This window comes from Zerene cesonia, chromosome 11, assembly GCF_012273895.1.
Source record: "Zerene cesonia ecotype Mississippi chromosome 11, Zerene_cesonia_1.1, whole genome shotgun sequence".
Classification (NCBI taxonomy): Eukaryota; Metazoa; Arthropoda; class Insecta; order Lepidoptera; family Pieridae; genus Zerene; species Zerene cesonia.
Window position 1 is genome coordinate 7727680 of NC_052112.1, and position 22944 is coordinate 7750623.

General features: G+C 31.6%; 2 protein-coding genes across 2 annotated transcripts in view; one reads left to right on the top strand and one right to left on the bottom strand.

Annotated features, from left to right (window-relative positions):
• The window catches only part of LOC119830267 (division abnormally delayed protein), a 176027-nt gene that overhangs the window by 38935 nt on the left and 114148 nt on the right, over positions 1-22944 (bottom strand). The gene's annotated exons all lie outside the window — the stretch shown is intronic.
• Positions 355-2732, top strand: LOC119830266 (HBS1-like protein). The gene has a single exon (XM_038353222.1). The coding sequence runs from the start codon at positions 469-471 to the stop codon at positions 2536-2538; it is 2070 nt and encodes a 689-aa protein (XP_038209150.1). The 5' UTR covers positions 355-468; the 3' UTR covers positions 2539-2732.

Sequence of the window (22944 nt, forward strand, 5' to 3'; positions counted from 1 at the left end):
AGTGGTGTCGTAAATAAGTTGCTCTAATAGTTAGGTACGACAGTGATTAATGAACTGTCAAGTGTCTAGTGTCAAGTGATTATGACAACTGATCAACTGTCAAGTATATAGTAGTCTCAATAGGGTCTCAATAATTAAAATACATAATATACCTTTCATCATGGCCTTGCCAGTATGAAAATTGTAAAATAAAAATACTACATCAAAAGAAAATGAAAAGGCGCTTAGGAATTGTTTTTTGTAGGGATCGATCATGAAGAAATTGTTTGTTTGAATTATTGGACTTGCTGAATCCAAGGTATCACTAGCTTTTGGTATTGCAGTAATACACGAGACAGCGTAATGCAATGGCTTGTCAAATGTCAAGTCAATGTCTTTGTCAGAAACATATTAGGAATCGCGTGGATTTTTCCAAATCAGAAATGTATTTAATAAATTGTTAATTATTTGTTGTACTAATTTGTAAGGATGGCGCGTCATCGTAATATAAGAAACAGAAGTTATTCAGATGATTACGACTACGAAGATGTGTATGGACATTCTGTTGAAGACGACGTTTGTTTATCTCCAAGTGATGCTGCACAGTTTTTGTACGATCGTTCGCAAAACCAGCACGCTATATCACAGTTTCTAGACTCTCATGACGATATACAAGAGGAGCCGGAAGATGATGACGTCGACAACTCACGCCCTGGGCTCGAGCGTCGGGAATCTGTGGACTTGAGGGGCTTGAACTTATCTGAAGAGGATGAAGCAAAACTTATGTCATGCTTGGATGAACTAAGAAACATTTTAGGTGATACCTTGTCTGATAATATTCTAATACAGGCAGTTTTGAAACACAGATTTGATTATACTAGAGCACTTGATGAAATATTAAATAATAATAAATCTGCTAATGACTTGTCAAATATACAACAACGTATCGATTCTACAAGGCCTAAAGTAGTTGTTGAACCACCTTTAGTTATTCCAGTTGTTGAGAAAGCCCCTCTTCCCATATCTACAGTAGACAAAACAGCAAAAGTAATTGCTTCCAAAATTGAAAAGACAACACCAGTAGTAAAAGGTTTTCAAATCAATGCAGATGGTAGTACAAATAGTAGACCTCAAACTCCCAGAGATCAGTCTCCTGCAGTGGAAAGAATACAATCTAGAAATGACAATTTAGATGATAGTAAGACAACTCCAAAAGTTAAAGAAAGTAAAATAGATCCAAATACAAAATTTGCAAATGAAAGAGGTTCTGATAAAGAGCATTTATATATTGTTGTTATTGGGCATGTTGATGCTGGCAAGTCTACATTAATGGGACATTTACTTTGCAAGCTAGGTGAAGTCAGCCAAAGGACACTACATAAATATGAGCAGGAGAGCAAGAAGATAGGAAAACAAAGCTTCATGTATGCTTGGGTATTAGATGAAACTGGAGAAGAAAGAGTGAGAGGGATCACAATGGATGTTGGAAAGGCTCAGTTTGAAACAAAGACGAAAAAAGTTATTATATTAGATGCACCAGGCCATGCAGATTTTATTCCTAATATGATCACCGGTGCTGGACAAGCAGATGTGGCTCTTTTAGTAGTAGATGCTACTAGAGGTGAATTTGAATCAGGATTTGAACTTGGTGGACAAACTAGAGAGCATGCTTTGCTGGTAAGGTCACTTGGAGTAAATCAGTTAGCTGTGGCTGTCAACAAATTAGACACAACAAACTGGTCCCATGAACGGTTTAATGAAATTGTTAAAAAATTAAAAGCATTTTTAAAACAAGCAGGATTTAAAGACTCTGATGTTACTTTTGTGCCATGTTCTGGTCTGACAGGAGAAAATCTTGTTAAAACCCCAACTGAAGATGAATTACTGAAATGGTATAGTGGTCCTTGCTTGCTTGATGTTATAGATAAGTTTAATGTTCCAGAGAGACCTGTTTCAAGGCCTTTGCGAATGTCCATTAATGATGTTTTTAAAGGGACAGGGTCTGGCTTCTGTGTGGCTGGTCGAATAGAAACTGGAATACTAAATAAAGGTGATAAAGTATTGGTTTGCCCTTCCAAAGAGACAGCTGAAGTTAGAAGTCTTGCTATTAATGAGTTAACTACTAATGCATCATTTGCTGGAGATCAAGTTGCTGTGACATTGTCAGGGGTAGAAATGCAAAATGTATCAATTGGATACATATTGAGCGATCCTGTGAACCAAGTGCCAGTAACATCAAGGTTTGAAGCACGACTTGTAGTCTTCAATGTGAAAGTGCCTATTACAAAAGGCTATCCTGTACTATTGCATCACCAATCACTGGTAGAATCGGCACATATTAGTAAACTGAAAGCACTTTTGAATAAGAGCACTGGAGAATTAATGAAGAAAAAGCCTAGATGCTTAGGAAATAATTCAGTAGCCTTAGTAGAAATTGAAGTATGTAGGCCTATTTGTATGGAGCGATACAAAGATGTTAAGGAGTTAGGAAGAGTAATGTTACGTGTTGCCGGTGTTACAATAGCTGCTGGACTTGTCACCGAGATTTATACAGATTGATCTGATATTCTGTTTAATATTTGTTGGTCAAATGTAGCATTTCTGGCTTTAAATGAGAACACCCAATAGAAGGGAAATGTAAATTTCATATGGCTAAATATTTATATACATTATTGTATTGTGCTATACTTAATCGTGATAATTATAAAATTTAAATTATATTTATGTCAATAAATACAAATTCTATGATTTTATTAATTGTCTTTTGTATTTATTTCGTTCTGCGTACTTATTCAGGTATCTGCTGTCTTTTTTGATATGGCAGAGCAAGCAAAGGAGCAGGTGGGCTACCTGATGTTAGTTGTCACCACAGCCCTGTTTTGCCAGCCTTAAATACGCTCTGCCCTTTAAAGCCTCAATGGCGCAATACTAAATAAAAACGTGCCTTTTCAATTTTCTGTCCATAGTCGCGATGCATTTTATATGTTGCTGACATCTATCGGTGCTTTTATTACTGATGGGTGATATTTAATATTGAGAATATTTGAGTCTCAAAAGATTTCAAGTACAATAACAATTGTAATATAATTACATAAAAGAATAAAATTTTCATGTGAAATAAGTTAATTTGTAATATATTGTACAATAAAGCCTAATTAACCGAGATGGTAGATGATAGACCTATTGCGAGTGCGGTCCTTTATTTTTTGTCAAATATTTTTTTAATTAATATTATATTTTAGACACATTAGACACATTTTCCCTTTAATTGATTCATATTATTTATTGCTTCTTACCGATATTATTGATTTTGATTAAAGTTTTGTATATTTTTCCTATTCAGTCGAGTTTTATAGTCGACTAACAAAGCGTATTCACGTAAGAACGCCAAAGCCCAAGAGTAGTATAATAAATAAAATAAAAATACGTCCTACTCTTTGGACTATATTATGTTTTTGTCATTCTCCAGAATGATTAAAAAAGTCCTCATGAGGCGTAAATATAATATCTATTGAGAGGATATTTTGACTACATTGGAAAATAAACATTAAATCTTTATGTACCCTCGTAATTATTGGTTTCTTATAATATTGTACACAGGAATAGGAACCTAACATTTCTATTGGCGAAAGGATTTTCGACAGAGTTTGTTCCACGGAGGAAAGGTGTGATTGTTCTTTCTAGCTTCAAACTTTTTTAGTCGTTTTTCAAAAACAAAAAGGAATTCTATACTCGTGACTGATTTCCAAAACCAAAAAGAAGGAGGTTCTATGTTCGTGTGTATGTTTTTTTTGTATGTTGAAAGACTAATTTTTAAATGTTAGATTTAGTTGGAAAGGGATGTTATGGGATGGGACTCCGGAAGAAAACCTGTAATCATCAGATAAAGATTTGATGATGTGATCTCCAGGAAATAGAGGAAAAACTAAACATCTATGTAAATTTTAGAAGTTAATTTTGATCCACTGCCCGGATTTTGATTCAACTAAAAGTTTGCATACTTATGCAAGTTTAGAAAGAAAGAATAAACAATGATCTATCGATACAAACCCTACCAAATATTGGAATTCACAATACAAAAAAAAAATGTATATTTATTGTATTGTTATATGTACAGATGTGCAAATTAAATAGAGAAAAAATTACTCCTTTTTATAAATAATTAACGTACAGAAATGGTCTGATTTTGTTTGATTATGTGTAAAGGTTTATATTTATAGCAAAAAGTAAAGTCTCTTCCCGCGTCTGTCCCTATGTATGTATGTATCTTTAATATAATACAACGGATTTTAATGAGGTTCTTATTTAGATAGAGTGATTGACGAAGAATGTATAATAATATATATTAAACATATATATTATAATTTTTGTAATTTGGAAATAACTTATAACTGTGTTTGTAATGTAGACATTGGAAACAGTTAAATATTCATTGAAAAAATCACCAATTTTCTTCTCCTCTAATGTAAGTATAACATTCAACGGTGCCATTATTTGTTTTGGCCGGGCATCTGGTGCTAGTTCAACAAAACGAACCTCCTGTCGTAGGAATATAGCTCGTAAGTCGAGGCCGACTCGTGAAATTTAATTTCCTACTCATTTCCCAACAGGCGTTATTCAATGTTTGGTTACTTGAATTGGTTTTTACCATTCAGTATTTGTATAGATCTAGCTTTGAATGTTTTGCCTTTTTAACAATAACGTCACAGAGACGTTGCCGTACATATTAATTAAAAATACTTATTTTTTAAGTACATAATATTGTCTGTCTGTCTATGAAAATAAAATAATTGTTTAGTAAGTCATGCACAATGTTAAGAATATCTTATTATTTCAGAAAATTCAAATTTTATATCTTAATCAACATTTGACCAAATGATTTTGTTGTATTTTCAATTAAAACTAATTAGTTAAAAATAAGCAAGCTTAATTTAACACTAAAGTGTAACAGTATTACCAGATCCGACGGTGTTTGTTTACGATTTTAGTCTTTATTATTTTGCATTTTCTCGCTACTTTTTTCGTTATATGAGTTGGAAACACTTTCATTTCCTAATTTTCGTTTTGTCCGCGTAGGTACGTCGTAAATCTTATAAACATTATATAAATTTAATAAGAGGTCCTATTGTACATTTCGTGCTATATATTTTTATGAATTGTCAATTGACTACGTAACTTTATTCAGAAAATTTGAATATACAATTTAGCTCTTCGGTGGGTAAAGAAAAAGTAACGCATAATATTTCGTTTGTGTTACTATGTGTATAGGCGATATACGTGTGTATAGGATATATTTATACATATGTAGAAACGGATATTTAAGTGTGCTAGTAAGGTTTTTATCTAATCTTCTAAGTTCCAGTTACTTCTTCCTCAGCCTATTGCTTGTCTTGTTTATTTATTAAGCTTGCTTAATATTGAACTTTACATAATATACTGGCTAGTTACTGCCAAATTGTCCAAATAAATTCATTAAATCATAATGAATATTTTAATTAGCTATATAGGCTAGTTCGTTCGATACGTTATAGACTTACAAAGCGCTAATTAATTAAACTAACAACGCTAGACAAGAACTAATTGACTGCAAGTTATTCGAGGCCACAAGAGTATGTAGTAAACCGCTTGACCGTCTAATCTTATTATTTAGCTTGGCTTACAAAGTTACAAGAGTTCAAGTTAGAACTAACATTAAAGATAATGGAGTTAAAATTTATAATCTAAAATTTGGTTTTGAATTTCGGCTATGGCGGCTTATTGTAACAGAGAGAGACGATCTTCTAATTATTATTGTTTAGCTACAGAATAGGTTAGATAATATTTTACAGTGCACTTATACAGTATGTGCAGAAATATGACTCGATTAAAGAGTAATCTACATTTGGACATATTATTTATATATTATTAGTATTTTCTTGTGTTTGATGTGAAAACGCAAATTACATATACATTTAGAAATGAAAGACTTTTTAACGGATTTTTTCGTTATACTATTAATCCGACGTTTCGAACACTTTACAGCGAACGTAGTCACGGGGAGACTCTAATATATTAGACTATATATTATTAATCAATCAACAATAATATATAATTTTATACACTATTGAGCTTAAAAAGATAAAATTATTTAATCAATACAGATTACACATAACTTTTTATTGATGATTGATATAGATAACATACTAAGGACTATAGTAGGTACTATCTATTGCAGTATGTATTTTCATAACATTGAAGGAAAACAATGCAACATCTGCAAATACAGTTCGCTAAAACAACCTTAGATTAGGTATTATTTATTGATTACTAATCATCAAAAGCAGGCCGTGAGACTTTGACAATTATAGCTTTTGCAATACGCATATCTTATATATATCTAATAAGCCTTAATGAGTATAACTTTTACAATTAACTTAAATATTTAAATAACTTTTCAATAAGATCCAGTACAGTTGTCGCTACCTTTCATGTAAGCGTCAACTTTTGTCTATAAAATCGTATTCAAGAGAAAATCGATAAGTGATTCAGAGTGAAACACAAGTTCGCGGTAACTTCTACGGGATCTTAATATGCGAGAGCGTTCAAAGTGCTATTTACACATGCAGACTAATTGCTTATGCGAACTTAGTTCGTAGCATTAAATATGATGTAGGGTTAAAGAAAGAAAATATTCATATTTTTTAACCTTACCATACAAAGAATGAGTACCTAATATGTTATGGAAGGTAATTTTATGTTAGACCGGACAACCGAGATATTGGATCATTTGATGAACATTTGTAAGGGGCCAGTAAATATGTACCATTTTTAAGGGATGAGGGACAAGGATAAAGAAAGGACTGGAAAGGAAGAGGAAAAGCAAATGGGCCTTCGTATGACGTATCCTTATTTCTATTACTATATAAGTATGTCTATGTCAATCTCTGCATCTGTTACAATCGCTTTGTACCTTATTATTTATTTATTAATTGTCTGCCTTGCTATGCATTTTTTTAATGTAGACAATATAATAATAGATTCCATTCATTAAAATAAATAAAAGTTTATAGTAGAAAGCCGCGTGTTTTGATAGACAGGGGTAGTCAGAGTACCTAGATATACGATTGAAGAGTTTTGTTAAACTTTCTGTATACGCCTTAAGACAGCATGCAATACTGATAATGTTCTCCGTGACATACATCATTTCCCACACTTTGAATGAAGGATATCATGATAATTATAGGTAAGTTGATATTTTGTAGGCATCGAAAAGCCCAGCCATTGTGCCTATTAAGTAAGTTGGACTATGTGCACTATAATATTATAAAGAGGAAAGATTTGTACGTTAATATGTTTGTACAATAAAAACTGATTTACCGATTTCAAAAATTCTTTCACCATTAGAAAGCTTCAACTTCACTGAGTGACAAAGTCTACATGTATTACGGGCGAAGTGGGGTCGAACACATAGCTTCTATAAAAGGGAAACATTGTAATCATGAGCATTACTTCCTTGTTTTTAACTTTTCTTCATAGTTTCCTTACGCTTCCTTCATATTAAGCAGGGAATTATTTGTTGAATAACGCACTGCTTGGAGTTTAAGCATATCGTATATTTACTAAGGAGTTCCTATAGTGAGAGGTAAAATGGCATCATATATCACCTGTCACATGTAATGTAGACAGAGGATTCCCTCGCTCCATAAGCTAGCAACTATCTCACGATATCACAACTATACATATTTATTGCGAGATTTACAGTAACATGTCATTTTAAAAGAGTTGAATACAGTAGCGATATTGCCTATAAAAATGATATTATACAATTTTTACATCTTGTTTCGTAAAGTAGGTATGATAATATAATATATTAAAAACTCTTATGTAATTCATGCAGTAAAAAATTAAACAGGAAAGGGCAACAATACAAAACTTGACTATGGATAATATCGTTCAATTATAATCCTACATTGTTCAATGTGAAAGTTTGTAAGGATAAATAAATAGAACGCGTGATGAAGGTTTGTAAGTAACTCATGTAGAGAAAATTTGGACAAAATTTTTGTGTGATATATGATTTGTTAACAAATGGATTTTATTATTTTTTTTTTAATTGGGCATTAGCTAAAAGCTAGAACTTATAAATATTTTAGAAGTAAAATTTTTAGTTTAAAATATATGCGTTACTTAATAAATAAGCTGTGTAATTATAACCTAACAGCGCTTGTTCTATAAAGGTATAATGTTTTATGAATCATGATTTCAAACAATTATGAAATTAAACAAAACTGCTGCAGCCTTCACGATCACAAGATCACTAGTTTGAGGCATATTGAGCATTTGATATATGTAGGTATTTCGTGAAGTCAAGTAGATTAAAAAAATCGACAAATGCGGTGCGTTCCTTTTTGAAAATACATAACGGTTTTTAAAGCTTGGCAATACCCAGATCTCATTTTTAGTAATTTAGAGCTAATAAGCATCGAGCTTGCAAAGATATTTTTACAATAGACAACTTATACTCTCTTATCAGGGTATCACTTGTAGTTATATATCTTATGGTACATGATAGCAATATTTTCAATTAACATTCCGCCCGCGGCTTTGCTCGTGAGGAGTATAAAGTTTGTACCTGCTTGGTGGAATTTAGATGAAATTAGATTTATTATAGGTATCATCTCATTGAAAGGAATAGATAGATTACATCTATGGCTTACAAAATCGTGTGTTATTACATAAATAAACATTATTTACAGTGCAGCCGCATGTCTAAGTCTGATGCACAGGTTGGGAACATTGTTATCAAGTAGGTACGTTCCGATTTTCGATGTGAACCGAATCAGTCAACCAGCCACGCGGAAATGCGGGCCCGGTCCTTGTGACAGCCGCCCTTGGCAGCGCGTTCCCACAACTGGATGGAAATTTGATCAAAAATAAATTAACGGTATCCTATACAGTCAATAATTATTAAAAAAGTAAAAAAAATTAAAGTTTTAAAAAGAATATAAAAAGGCTATGCTTTAAAAGACTTAAATATAGCAATAGATTACTTAACTTAATTTTTTTCCCGACAATTTCATGTTAAACTAGGGATACTAAATGTACTATTATGTATGTTATAATCAATAATAAAAAAACCTGCAACAAAATATGTTGCAAAGTTTTATAGTGACAAACGGCGAGGAGCGACATTGTTATAAAAGTATATAAAATATAGAAAAACTAGTTTTGTTAATTCCATAATAAAATCATTACGACGTCGCTTACATGCTTTACGCATTTTAAAATCCTATTTGTTTCCAAATAGGTCTAAGATACTGACTTCAATAAAAATTACAAATATTTTATTGCTTTATTGGCTATACTTTATTGCGGGAAAATCCGCTTGTGATCGCCCACATCTCAATTTAAGTCATCCGGTCTAATGTTTCTCTTTGTTTTTGAGAAGTGTTAAAATTTAGGTGGGTATCTATTTTTAGAATTATATATAAGCACATTACATAAGAAATTACTAAAAAACATCATGCTCGAAAGTTGTATGCATTTTTGCAGACTGAACCAACACTTAAAAATTTATTAACGGAATGGATGGAAAGATGTTTCATTTTCAAGAATCTCTAATACTTATGTACAGTGTTATTCAATGAAATCATCATTAAAAATTTTAAACTTAAAAAGATTACAAATTATGCTTTTTTTGAACTGCATTTACTAGCGGAACTCTTTGTGGCGAATGTATTTTTCTCATAGTCCATATTTGGATAGGATAGGTATGTTAAAAAGTTTTTTCCAAATGCTTAATAGGTGAAAATTGTCAAATGGTATTGGTAATTAAATAATTTTAACATTCACCCATAAATTTAATATATTTTAAAAGACCTTTGTTTTTAAATTTTTTTTAATTTCTTCCAATCTAAAATAGATAAGTTAAAGTTCCTTTATTCCTATTCATTGAGAGTAAAGTTGGATACCATACCTACTACTTAAACTAGGGGTTGTTTCTCGAGTCTTAGTTAAAATTACTTCGTCGGGTAATTCGAAACTGTGTTCTACTGGCTCGATATTGTATACTATTGTTTAATAATTTAGGACAAGTTTTAACCAAGTATTGGAAAATTGAACCTTTTGAATACATCATTGCAAATCCACCTAAATTCATATGTAAGTGCTGTCATTCAGATTCGGGACGTTTAAAGGGCATAAAAGACCGGAAATAGACCTCTCACAGAGTGGAAACGCAGCACCGAATTAATAGAGGAAATAGGTTATTGAGCTACACATGCGTCTACTCTACATTTTACATGCACGGTAAAAAATTGGGGCCTGTACCGATTGATGGGTAACCAATATGGGATCGTAATTCCAACAACAAAGTGATTATAACTTTTATAATATAAATTTTGTATTTTGTTCTCTATGTTTTTGAAATAGTTATAATTATAAATACAATATTTGATCCTAAAATATATATAAGTTAAGGTACTAGCATTAGGTTGTCCGTTGTTAAGGCATTAGAAATTAATTATTTATTTTGAAATGTGAGTAGTAGTTTATTTTATTCCAATTATTTAAAATTCCGATAAGAGCAGTGCCAATATTTATTAAATCTTTAATTTAAATATCTGAATCTACCCAAAGCACGGACAAAAACCATTAACAAAACTTGCCCATTAGCAATAAAATACGTCCTATGTTCAATTTAATTTGTATTTTAGTGACATCGTTGTTATCTTGAAAATCGGAGCTCTTTGATTCGAAAATTATTTTTGCATGTATTTAAAAAGCCACATATGTCACGTGATACGTTGATATAAGCTTTGGTGGCGCCAATACTCACATGAAATAAAAAAAACAAATTGAATTTATTTACTTATTCGTTCTTTATCCACATTTTTTTTTAACTGATATTGACGGTCAACTCTGTATGAGGATGACTGACTTTTTAATGAACACGAATTCTTTTTGGTATAATGAATGCATTTTTAAAGAAATCTCGTCCGTCGTAAGATCTTCAATGGATTCATATCGACTACAATTTACTTGGATTTGTACATTGCAAGCTCACAAATGCAGTGGCATAGCGCGGGGTGGGGGGGGCAAGCTTAATTTAGATACCAATGTAGAATTCAACATTGAAACCGTTATGGACATATTAGAGAACTTTTCTATTAGGATGTAACGTTTCTTGGAATGCACGTTTACGAACTGATTATTAATAACTTTTTTCAAATTAAAAAAACGAAAACTCATTGTTTTGATAGAATAAAGCGGATGAGATATTCATATGCACATATTTCGTAAGAATTCTTATGACTAGAGCACTTGATTGTGAATGCGTTTAACACCATTTTAAAAACTTTTTCCACTTCACGAGTTTGCGTTCCATCGTAAAAAAAAAGTCGTCTTCTCTGTTTCTTCTGTATTAGATATTAGTTTTTTGGTATTGATTCTTGGTCTTTATATAACTAACAATACGGTTATAAATTAAATACACTTTTAATAATACTTATACACTAACAGGAAGAATATTTATAATTTTCTAGAAGAATACAAAAGCGACAGTTTTTTTATTGTCATCGATCCTGATTAACCCTCTCAATCTTGAAAATAACTCAGACGATTAATCTTCGTCTTTGAATATTGGTGGATCCATACCATACACACGATTTGAAAGCGATACATACCTACTATACCCTTTTTAAACAACAATATGCACATGCAACAATGCAACGTAACAAAACGCCTTTCCCACACGTCATAATATTTTATTTGCATACTTTCATATCCGAACGGGTTGAAGAGTCGTAAACCGCCTACAATGCGCCGCCCGCATGATCGATTCCCGCGCTTATTGCGATAGCTGCGGAAACAATGTACTCGAAAATATTGACAACTATTTTCTACTAGTTTATTTAAAGCACACGATAGGGAATCTAATGTTCTCTTAGCTTTTTCACAATATTCAAATTTCGAATAATGAGTCGTCTAATAAAAAAATTGCTTGTGTTAAAAGATTGTCTGAAATCTATTCAAAAAATTCAAACATTTCAAGCCTCCTTAAAATATTCGAAGTTAGTTTTATTTCTTACTAACCACCCTTTTAACACCTGCAATGGAAATAACATAAATATATCTCTATATTATATTCTCGTGTTACAATGTTAGTTACCATATTCTACCAAAACGGCTGGAACGATTCTCACGAAATTTTGTGTACATATCAGTTAGGTCTGAGAATCGGCCAACATCACTTTTCATACCCCTAAATTACAAGAGTAAGGTAGAACAGTGTTTGCCTGGTCAGCTAGTAACATATAAGTATAAGCAGCATAAGCTGTAATCCCTACTTTTTTATCCCTGCTATCCCTACTAATACCATAAATGCGAAAGTTACTGTGTCTGTCTTTCTGTATATTCTTCAGGACTAAACCACTGAACTGAATTGTATGAAATTTGATACAGAGATAAATTTGAGACCCGAGAAAGAGTATATGATAGTTTAAAAACACCGAAATCCCATGGGAACGGAATCTATGCGGGTATAACCCCTGTACTGTATATACTTTCCTTTGATCACTTGAGTGAAACACGGGCTAAAGCTAGTACATTCCTTAATATATGAGTTCATTTCTTGTTTTTCTCATGTTATAAGTGTTGCGGTTTTATATTTTACCGAAGTCGACAAAAACGAAGAAGGTTCTCAATTCGACTATAATTTTTGTGTTTATAACTCAATGACTATTTGCGTTACTTAGGATGTGTCCATTGATGTATTTTTGGTCCCATTTTAAAATATAAAGTAGACCCTCTTCCAAGGATCGTTGGTGTCCATTTTTGTAGAAAAAGATTAATTCGTGCAGAAATCTACTTATATATTTTTATATATGAACCATAGTTGAATAATGCTAGATATATTCTATTTGCATGGCTGTCCTTGATCCTGACATACTTGAATTGGTTTCCGGAATAGTGAGTCAGTACCCAATTACAATATTCAATGCTAAGGATGTCCCATTCATCGTTCGACTTAAGAGTCTCTAAATAGGCCGTAAGTCTGTGTCTATTTAAATCAATGCCATTTTTGTCGCCATTCATTGAAGGCTATGAATCCTTATTAGGACACACGAAATTAACATACTAACATATTATTGTTTATTGTATTAAAACAATGTACAAATATATATAAAATAAATATAAAACAAATATCTAAAAAAGTGGAGGTAAAAATATTCCCATTTGCAGACAATTCTAGAGGGTTTAGTTTAAAATAAATCACTATTTCCATAAATCGAACAGCATTGTTCCAATGCAAACATGACGAATTTCGGCCATGGATGGCACTTACACGTGGATATACATAATTCCCCGACGTTTAGGTCACTTAATAAAATTTAAACAGCACTTTATCACCACGCGAGCATAATACTTTCAAACGTTTGACCGTTACATACAATAACGTAATTTGTGAAAGCAGTTATGCTAATTTATTGATATTTTTATACTTCTACGGCGCTCGGATGACAATGGCCGTACAAAATTGGTAAGATAAAGGCATTTTTATAGGATGATTTGAAATGTTGACCTCGGGTCAACGTATTTTCCTATTTACAAAATCTTTTAAGCAAGTGACAAAACGTTATTTATGAAAATAGCATTAGGTAGATTGTATGATATAATTGAGAATAGTTACAAATGTTTTTAAACACACGAGTCAATAAAAAGTACATACATAAGTGCTCGCCTGCCAACTTTGGTGGGCCGCAATTGGGACTATACAGAATTACACTTTCAAAAATAATAGCAAGAAACTTTCAGGCGGCTTAAAATTCTCCATTGATAATATTGTAATTAAAAAGAAATAGCCTAATAAATCAATTAAGGAATTTGTTTCTCTATGTGTGAAATAATGTTAACATTATTTCGGTTCGATTCAGTTTTATACTTCTAATATTGCTAAAGGTGCTAGTATGTTTTCACACGAGAAGTATTTGATATACCATTATTTATCAATATGCAAAATATAATTGGTATTAGTACCCATCATCATAAAACTTAATTGTTTAAACACTTGCAGTAGACATAACTAATTAGGTTTCAAGGTTTACTGTCGATGCCAAACTAAATGGTCAAGTTCAATGACCAAGCCAATGTCATGGTCAATTTACATCTCAATTAAAGTCTAGCGTGCTAAAAACTTATGATAAACGAGCGAATCGCTATCATGTCTGCAAAAGCTTTTTGAAATTGGTTTTGCTTTAACTTCATACTTATTTAGTACTAGCTGCGCCCCGCGGTTTCACCCGCGTAAGTCCGTATCCCGTAGGAATATCGGGATACAAAGTTGCCTATATGTTTTTCCAGTTATCCAGTTCTCATTTTTCATTACAATCAGTTCAGTAGTTTTTGCGTGAAAGAGCAACAAACACACACACATCCTTACAAACTTTCGCATTTATAATATAAGTAGGATTGGCTGTAACCCGCGGCGTCACTCGCGCGGTCCTCGGGTAAAAAGTAGCCTTTGTGCTAATCCAGACTATACTCTATCTCTACCAAATTTCATACAGATAAGATATTGTCGCTTTTTGAAATCGCGATTGCACTCGCCTATTCATTCATTCGTTTATTCATTACATCGCTTAGGCATGCATTCGTTCAGAGATTACTATAGTTACTAAAGTTTTTAATGAACAGAAGAATATCTTTCATTGAAGATGAAAATCCACGCAAAGACGCTTAAGCACTTCATCATTGAATAGTGGTTAAACTGTTATGATTTTAAAACAGTAGTTCTAAAGAGTTTTTTGCCAGCTCTTCTATGAGTATTTTAAGAATTCAAGAACGGTTTTAAAAAAGTCTTTTTGAATAAAAAAATGTTCGTGTTTGGGTTTGAAGCTTTACCAACCAATTATAGAGGAATTCAATCTGATTGATCTAACAACTAAAAAACCAGTAGTGTATAATTTGTAGTCAATTAAGATTAATGTACATTTTTTTTAAATATATTATATGCCTAACATATTTCACACAAAAATGTACATTTATAACAAATTTGCGTGTCAGATAAAATCTTTACATTTTCTATGCAAATTAAATTACAATTAAACTTAATAGGCGATTGTTAAAATTTGGTTTCGCTATTATTGCTTGGGTATTTTTTAATAATTTAGAAACCTTTATACTATTAGCTTTATCTCCATTGGGTATTTCCTACATCTACGATACCTAATTTGTGTTAACTAGCTTTGACCTAAGACTTTTCCTTGATATGTATATTATATGACATCTATACTGTGTTTATACTCTATATAGAATAATATATATAAATAGATTTATGATTTTATAATTAAATTTGTAATACTATTATTATATTTACGTTACGATATACGGCAACGCAGGCAATTGAGCTGAACATTCGCAGACGTAGTAAGGAACAAACTGTATTAATAAACAGATTGATGGAATAAAGCATTAAGTGATTTAAAAAACACAAAAATGTTAAGTTTCAACCCCAAGCGGAGATATATGTTTGTAGTTTGTCAAGCAATAAGATTGAGCAAATTTGAAGGAATACTTAGGTACTTGCAGCTTCTTAGTAGCTTCATATACTTGTAGTTGTAGTGATACTTATATAAAACTTATATGTTTTCTTACTCGCATTTACGATTTCTCAGAGACTTATGGTAAACCGACGTCAAAACGGTGACTAACTGACAGGCAGTTAAACAAAGCACAAGCTAAAAAAAAGCATTTTTAATATAATATATCCTAACAATGTTTTTGTGATGGCAAGCAGAATGTATTGGTCTGATGGTCTGTCTGTCGATCGTTGACCCGTCTACAATTTCGCATTGTCCGATCCACCGCGCTTCATTTGTGCGATAGCATCTCAGAAGGATTGCGTCATGGCATGTTACTGTCATGATACCATCATAATATGATATTAGAAATGGTCTGTCGTTTATCATGGATTAAGAAATCTATAATGTTTTGTAATATACCTCTGTATATAACTGGTTAAGTCCGGTCACTTCATTGAAAATATTAACAATCTTTTGTACTCAGTATATACATAGATCTTTGGAGCATTTTTAAGTGACGGATTTTTATTATGTAGTATTTTATTATGAGGATTTATAAAACTTATTCTTTTTTTTAATTAAATGCAAAATTTTTAATGTTGTTTGTTTTCTCAGAGAAGTTGGCGAATACTAATTTAAAATTAGACGTTACAATAAATATGACTCGTACTGTTATAAAAATGGAGTTATTTTCATGATGATATTCCTTTTTCTAGTTTTTTGTACACATAAATTTGTCTTGTTGTCATATGCAGGATAATTTAACTTGCTCAAAAACGTTAAAAATAAATACGTATTTTTTATTGGCAACAAACTTTCGGATTTGAAGTATAAGTATGGAGAATAATAAAAATAATCATTATTCAAAGCTTGGTCAGCCAAAACAGTGCCAACCACAACACTAATTTGAAACTGAACTAAAATTTCGATAGCAATATATTTATCACATAAAAAGGCCACATTAATTAGTGCAAAATTAAAGCATGTTGTATATCTAAGAGAGCGGCATGTGGGTAACTCGCACTATGCAGTAATCGCTGCTTTATGACAACAATCGTGCCGCTAATTACGAACTCTTTATACTCCACTATTGCTTTTTACTTTTATTTCCACTTCCCACAATATTCTGTATAATTGTTGCCTTCACGTAATGAGCTTTGTTAACCCTGCTCTTTATATTTCTTTTGTAGCGCTGATTGTCTGTTATATAGCTAGTCATTAGCACAGGTTATTCAAGCGTATCTAGATCTACACAAATTTATGAAACGTGGTAAAGTTTGTGTTTAAATAACACCCAATTATATGACCCACATTAAACATAATAAGAATGCTTCGTAAAAGACATATAATTAGATTTGTATGTGGAAGTCGAGAAAGCTTCGGCACGAACTGGGCCCGCTCGCACCGGGGAAATACCACACCCCCAGCTTGAAAAATGTCCAAATGGTGGTGGTGATTGCTTATCATCAGGCAAACCTGGTGAGCTGGTGCCCAGTTACCCGCTATAATATAAAAAAAATATTTATGTCTTTACATTATTTATACTTTCATAATGTAGAATATGATCTCTATTAGCGATGTTCTCTTAATGTCATTATAAGTAGACCTTGCCATTTTTCCCTCGACCTAAATTGTTCATACAATATGTACCTTTATTTGTCAATTTAATATACCGTGAAGGTCGGACAAGGGAAGAATGAAAATGATGGACGAAATGAGGCCTATTTATATAAAAACGCCTCAGTTAAAGAACATCCTATTCGTATTTCAATTTGCCGCGATTCGATCTGAATCTTAAATTGGATAAAATAATGTAAAATAAAATGTATTTTTTTTTTTACCTTCGTTACTTTACACTTTTTTCCTTAAAAAACTTTAAAGTAGTGCAAAGTGCTTAAACATTAAATATTTTAAATGAATTAAAATAAAACCATTGGTGTGAGTACGATCAATATCTTATACGACAATAATTTTGAGTGTCGAATGAAAACATTAACAGTACTGAGATATTACGTATGTCCATACTTATTAAATAATTCTGTTTTCTTTTTATGTCATAGCGAGGAATTGAGCTGCTGGTTCGCCTGATGGTAAGCGAATCACTTTCGCAGAGGCAATGCCTCTGCGAATGCGCTGCACGTCTTTAGGGAATAAGTATATTAGTTATATATAGTATTGACGACGTGAAAAAAGGAATGGAGTGGGTTGTGATCTGGTCCAATTCGTCCCGAAGCGTGCTTGACTCCCACATTCATTATTGTTTTTAGGTTACAAAGAGTGAGAGATATTTAAAAGTGTGTCACCCTTTAAGCTGTTAATGTATGAGTACTCTCTAATTGTTTTCATGGTAACTTGAAACAAGAGCTCTAGTGGAGGTCTCTTCACACCGACCCAAGAAACGAGAGATCAATTTGGAGTTTTTATAACCTATTTAAGTTTGTATCAGGCAACTTAAATGCATTTACAATTACACTTTGTTAATGTAGGTGCATTGTTGATTTAAAACATTAAAAGAAAAAAAAACGATTTAAATAAAGTGATTACCTACGCGCTTAGAATAGATATAAACAAATTTAGAAATAATTAAATAATAAAAAAAAAAAAATTGTGCTTGTTTTTTTTTTATTACGCGCGTGAACCCGTGTCTTCCGTGTCACCCCGTGACCACGCTCGCTGACAAGTGTTCAAAATTGCGGGATATTTTTTTATTATTTAATGGCGTTTAAAATGAGTTAAGAGAGTTTTTAATACTTTAATTTTTTTTTCTTATACTTTAAAGAGTGCAAATAAAAAGACTGGCTCACGGTAAGGATTCTTCAATCTAATTGAATTTTTTTTGCACAATCTTTTGGTCTCGAACCAGTGAGTTTTTGATTAGTGCTTATTTAAAAAATACTAGCTGGGACCCGCGGTTGAAACCGCGTAAGTCCGTATCCCGTAGGAATATCGGTATAAAAAGTGCCTATGTGTTATTTCAGTTGTCCAGCTATCTACGAAGCAAATTTTATTGCAATCGGTTTAGTAGTTTTTGCGTGAAAGAGTAACAGACGCACCCATACATATGCATCCATCCTGACAAACTTTCGCATTTATAGTATTATTATTCGCCAATAGATGTCAGGAAGAGTCATAATAAATTGGAACTACTCAAACGCCTCCTATTTGTTAAAAAAGTAAGTTTAAGTCGATATACGATTAAGCACGAATAAAACACGAATATGACATTTTCTAAAAAAGATTCCTAGCTAGATCGATTTATCGCCCCCGAAACCCCCTATATACTAAATTTCATGAAAATTGTTAGAGCCGATTCCGAGATTCCAATTATATCCAATTATCTTGTATATATATATACAAATATACATATATACAAGAATTGCTCGTTTAAAAATATAAGACTATGCGAGTTTTGGCGAAAAAAATATTTGTATAAAAGCCAACTAGTGTGAAGGTTCTCTACTGTTTACAAAGATATCATGTTACAGGCTTTCTCTTCCTCATTCACGTGATGGCTCAGTTGGTTTCAGCGATGTCGTCATGTTGTTACATTACTGTTATTAAATGCACTTAGATAACGTTGTGAATACAATGTACTACATATGCCATTCATTTGTTTAATATACTCGTTGTAAAATTTAATTCACGTGTGTGTTTTAATTTAACAATTAACTGTAGTTGGAGGCAACGTCTTAGTTGACTTTAAAACTCAAATCCACAATATTTACTAGAAATGAATAAACTCTTTGTTAATTAAGAGTAATAGCCAAATTCATATTTATTAAATCTCTTTTGTTGACTGACAAATGCTATGGTTTATGGTTATCAATAGGCAAGTATCTAACATGTTTTGTATTGCCAGTGGCGACATGTAGGTCTATTAGTATTACACAAATTAATGGCTCCTAAGATAAACTATCACCGCTCATCATTAGGCGCCAACGTAATGAATGCTTGAAATCTATTATAATTAATTTTTATTAGTGTTGAGGTGAAGTAATTTGTTCAATAAATTGTACACATGAGATTGAAGGTTCTGGTTGCGTAGTTTAGTTTCTCTGCTATATATTATTATCTACATTTAAATAAAATGCGGTGTTCTATCAATGAGTATTGGATAAATGAAAAATCAAGTATTTCAATTGAAAATTAAAGAAAATAGTTGTACTAAAATGTCTTGTAGAAATTTAGTGCAACTTTATGTTTTTCTTGAAATAATTAACGCTGTGTACAATCCTCAGTACAAACATTTTAAGGTACCTACATCATAAATAATAAAGAAATGTTTCTTTTAATAACGTCAAGATTTAATAAATTAATGTTTAGATTTCAATGACAAACGTTTCACTTTGGAAAATGCGACTATCATCTTATTAATTTCCCAATATTATACAAGTAAATATAATATTTTACAAGTAAATAATAATCATGATAAATGAACTGATTTTAATGAATAGAGTGGTGGAGTTTACGAGCACGTATTTATGGATAATGTAAACATCCTTAAACTCTAATGACACGAAATGATAAACGGTGCTGGGAATCTAATCTGTACAATCGATGAATGAACTTTTCGTGAAGCACGTGGGTATAAGCGAGATAAATTAAAACTATGTATAAGGGTTGCCACTTAACCATAAAAATAATTTTTCAGGTACAACTCGTATTAATTTTCATGTCTTTGAAGAATAAGTCAATCGATATATCATATCTCTATACATTGTTGCAACTCCAACATATACACACACATATTACGCGTACTATATATTATGGATAATAATAATTAAATGAACTTTACCTTTATATAAATGAAGTTCCTGCATAATGTTTTCTACGTAAGTTAAAATCGATAAAATATGTCAGTTAAAATTATATATATATAAATTCAATAAGTTAAACTTTTTTTTCAATGTATTATTAAAAAAGAAAAGGTATGTTGTTGTTTTATAAATAAATTATTTAATATCATGTCAGTGAATTCTATATGCTCATAGATAATAGAATACAATAGGGATGAGTTCATTTTTGTAAACAGACAACCGTCAACTATGCACTGCAACTAACATACCAAGTTTTATGTCTGCGACCGTTTAGAGTGCTCGTAAACATATCTTAGCCGCCCACGACCTTAACTTCAATTTGCTTTACGTTAATCTCGAGAAAGCAGCTGATTAATGCTTTTGTTAAGCTAATGAGGCTCGTGCCGAGTTCTTAAATCAATAGACGTATGCCCATGAGCCGTTCTTATGTCGCAACTAAATAAATATATAGTTTACGTACCTATGATAACTTAAACTCCAAATTATATATCGTAGTATTTGCAGCTTAGAGTTAAAAAAAGGATTTCTTTGATCGTAATCTGTTTTATAGATATAAAATTAGATGTATAATTATAAAGCCTAATTCGTAATATTCAAAGCTTTGCAGCCCATTAAGTATCCAACACATCCATTAAATATCGAAGTTTAAAATATAATTTCCTCTCAGAAATATACATTATCATTTATGGAAAACCTTTTTTTAAATATTGACATAAAAATATCTTACAGCACGATAAAGCGATAACCATCTAACGTAAATACATATTTTGGAGCGTTGCACTTCAATATTAAATTTAATGACACTTATAATACGACACGACGTTCCAAACATGTACTTGTTAATTGAATAAGCAATGCTATGATAGTCGAAATTTATGAACAGTAGTTAATCTAACTGATTTGCATTGGATCTTGTTATACGTATCTACCGTTTCCATAATCAGAGACAGATTTAAAACGGGTAGAGGTCGCGAGGTTATGAATTCCATTCGATGTACTGATTTCTTGAATAGATTACGCAATATCCATAATTTTGTTTCAGAGAAATTTATTTTAAGTGTTTAATGTGTAAGGATTTGTTTAACGCGGACTGAATTAAAAGTAGTAGTAGTAATACACAAAAATCAAAAAATTATAAGTGATTGATATAAAAAACTTCAATTATTCTCTTTAGTAACAGTACCAGGGTGTCCGTAAATATTTTTAATGAATCGTAGCTAGGTGGATTTATCGTCTCCAAAACCCCCGTATGATAAATTTAAAAATCCGCTGAAGCCCTTTACGATATTACATTATATTTAAAATTCTAAAATGAAGTCAATTGACAATCTGCAGTTTAATTACAATATTATGAGTGAAATTTTTATGTTACGCCTAAACTCCTACTTCTTTTTCTTTTCTTCATTTGCTTCTCACAAAAATATAAAAAATAAGATCAATCTGTGTAAACTAAAATATTGAAAGTTAAAGCTTTTAAGATCAAAATGATAATAGTATATTTTGTCGTTTATATACATATACAGCTAAGCTAGGGGCATTAGCTGGCAACTTCCCAATAGATCGCTCAGTGAATTTAAATGAACATTGTGCAACTGGCATATTACATAATTTATGAATGCAGAATCTACGGTGCTGTATAAAATCGATGCAGAACGTTTCTTTATTGTTTTAGTGATGTACTTCAATGAACAACCCTTTAATTCTAAACAAATTATTAATTACATCTATAAGAGACGCAAGTATTGATTTTTTGGCTGTGCTGATAAAAACGTATATATAAAATTTACTAGAAAACGTAGACGTACGTAGAAGATTTACCACTTGGTGCAATTTTTAAAATTTTCAATTTCAGGAAAGGTTTTACTTTATCCTCAGAGCTCAAACACAATATTCAAATCTCTTATGGTGGCATTGCAAAGAAAGGTAACAAATAAAATAGACATATATTTATCTATAGTAGATAGATAATATATTGTCACAATCAATTGTGATAATTAACATTCTTTCAATATTCGTCGACATGAAATGTGATTCAATTGATAACATATTTCGAAAGAAATTGGAGATTATCTAATAGATAATATAACTTTAAATGTATTCATCTCATAAGATTGTTAATTAAATAGCCATAAAAATTCTGATGTCTATTAGTATGAACGCGTGCGGCCCTTTCACAAGCGTGGGTGAAGATATTAAATCAACGTGCAGTACCTACCATCATTATAAATAATGGATAGATAAGTGCAAGACAATAGATTGCATCTCTCGTGGGTGCGTTATGGCCATTTTATTTTGATCTGTAAATAACACCTGCGCATGTTTAAATTATAATCGTTTATTATCACTAAGAGCTCTCTTTAATTTGGCTATTTTAACATTAGTACGTAGGCGTATCATTTAAAAAAATAATCAAATGTACGATTGATAATTAAATATAAATGAAATTTCACTTCACTGTTTTTTAAATGAGTGAAAAATTTATATAATATATAAATGTATATTATGATATGTATATCTTATATCTTTAAACGAGCAATTCTTGTATATATATATATATATAATTGGAATCTCGGAATCGGCTCCAACGA

Bases quoted from the DNA above. Each gene is read 5' to 3' on its own strand.
- LOC119830266 (XM_038353222.1), top strand. From the start codon at position 469: ATGGCGCGTCATCGTAATATAAGAAACAGAAGTTATTCAGATGATTAC.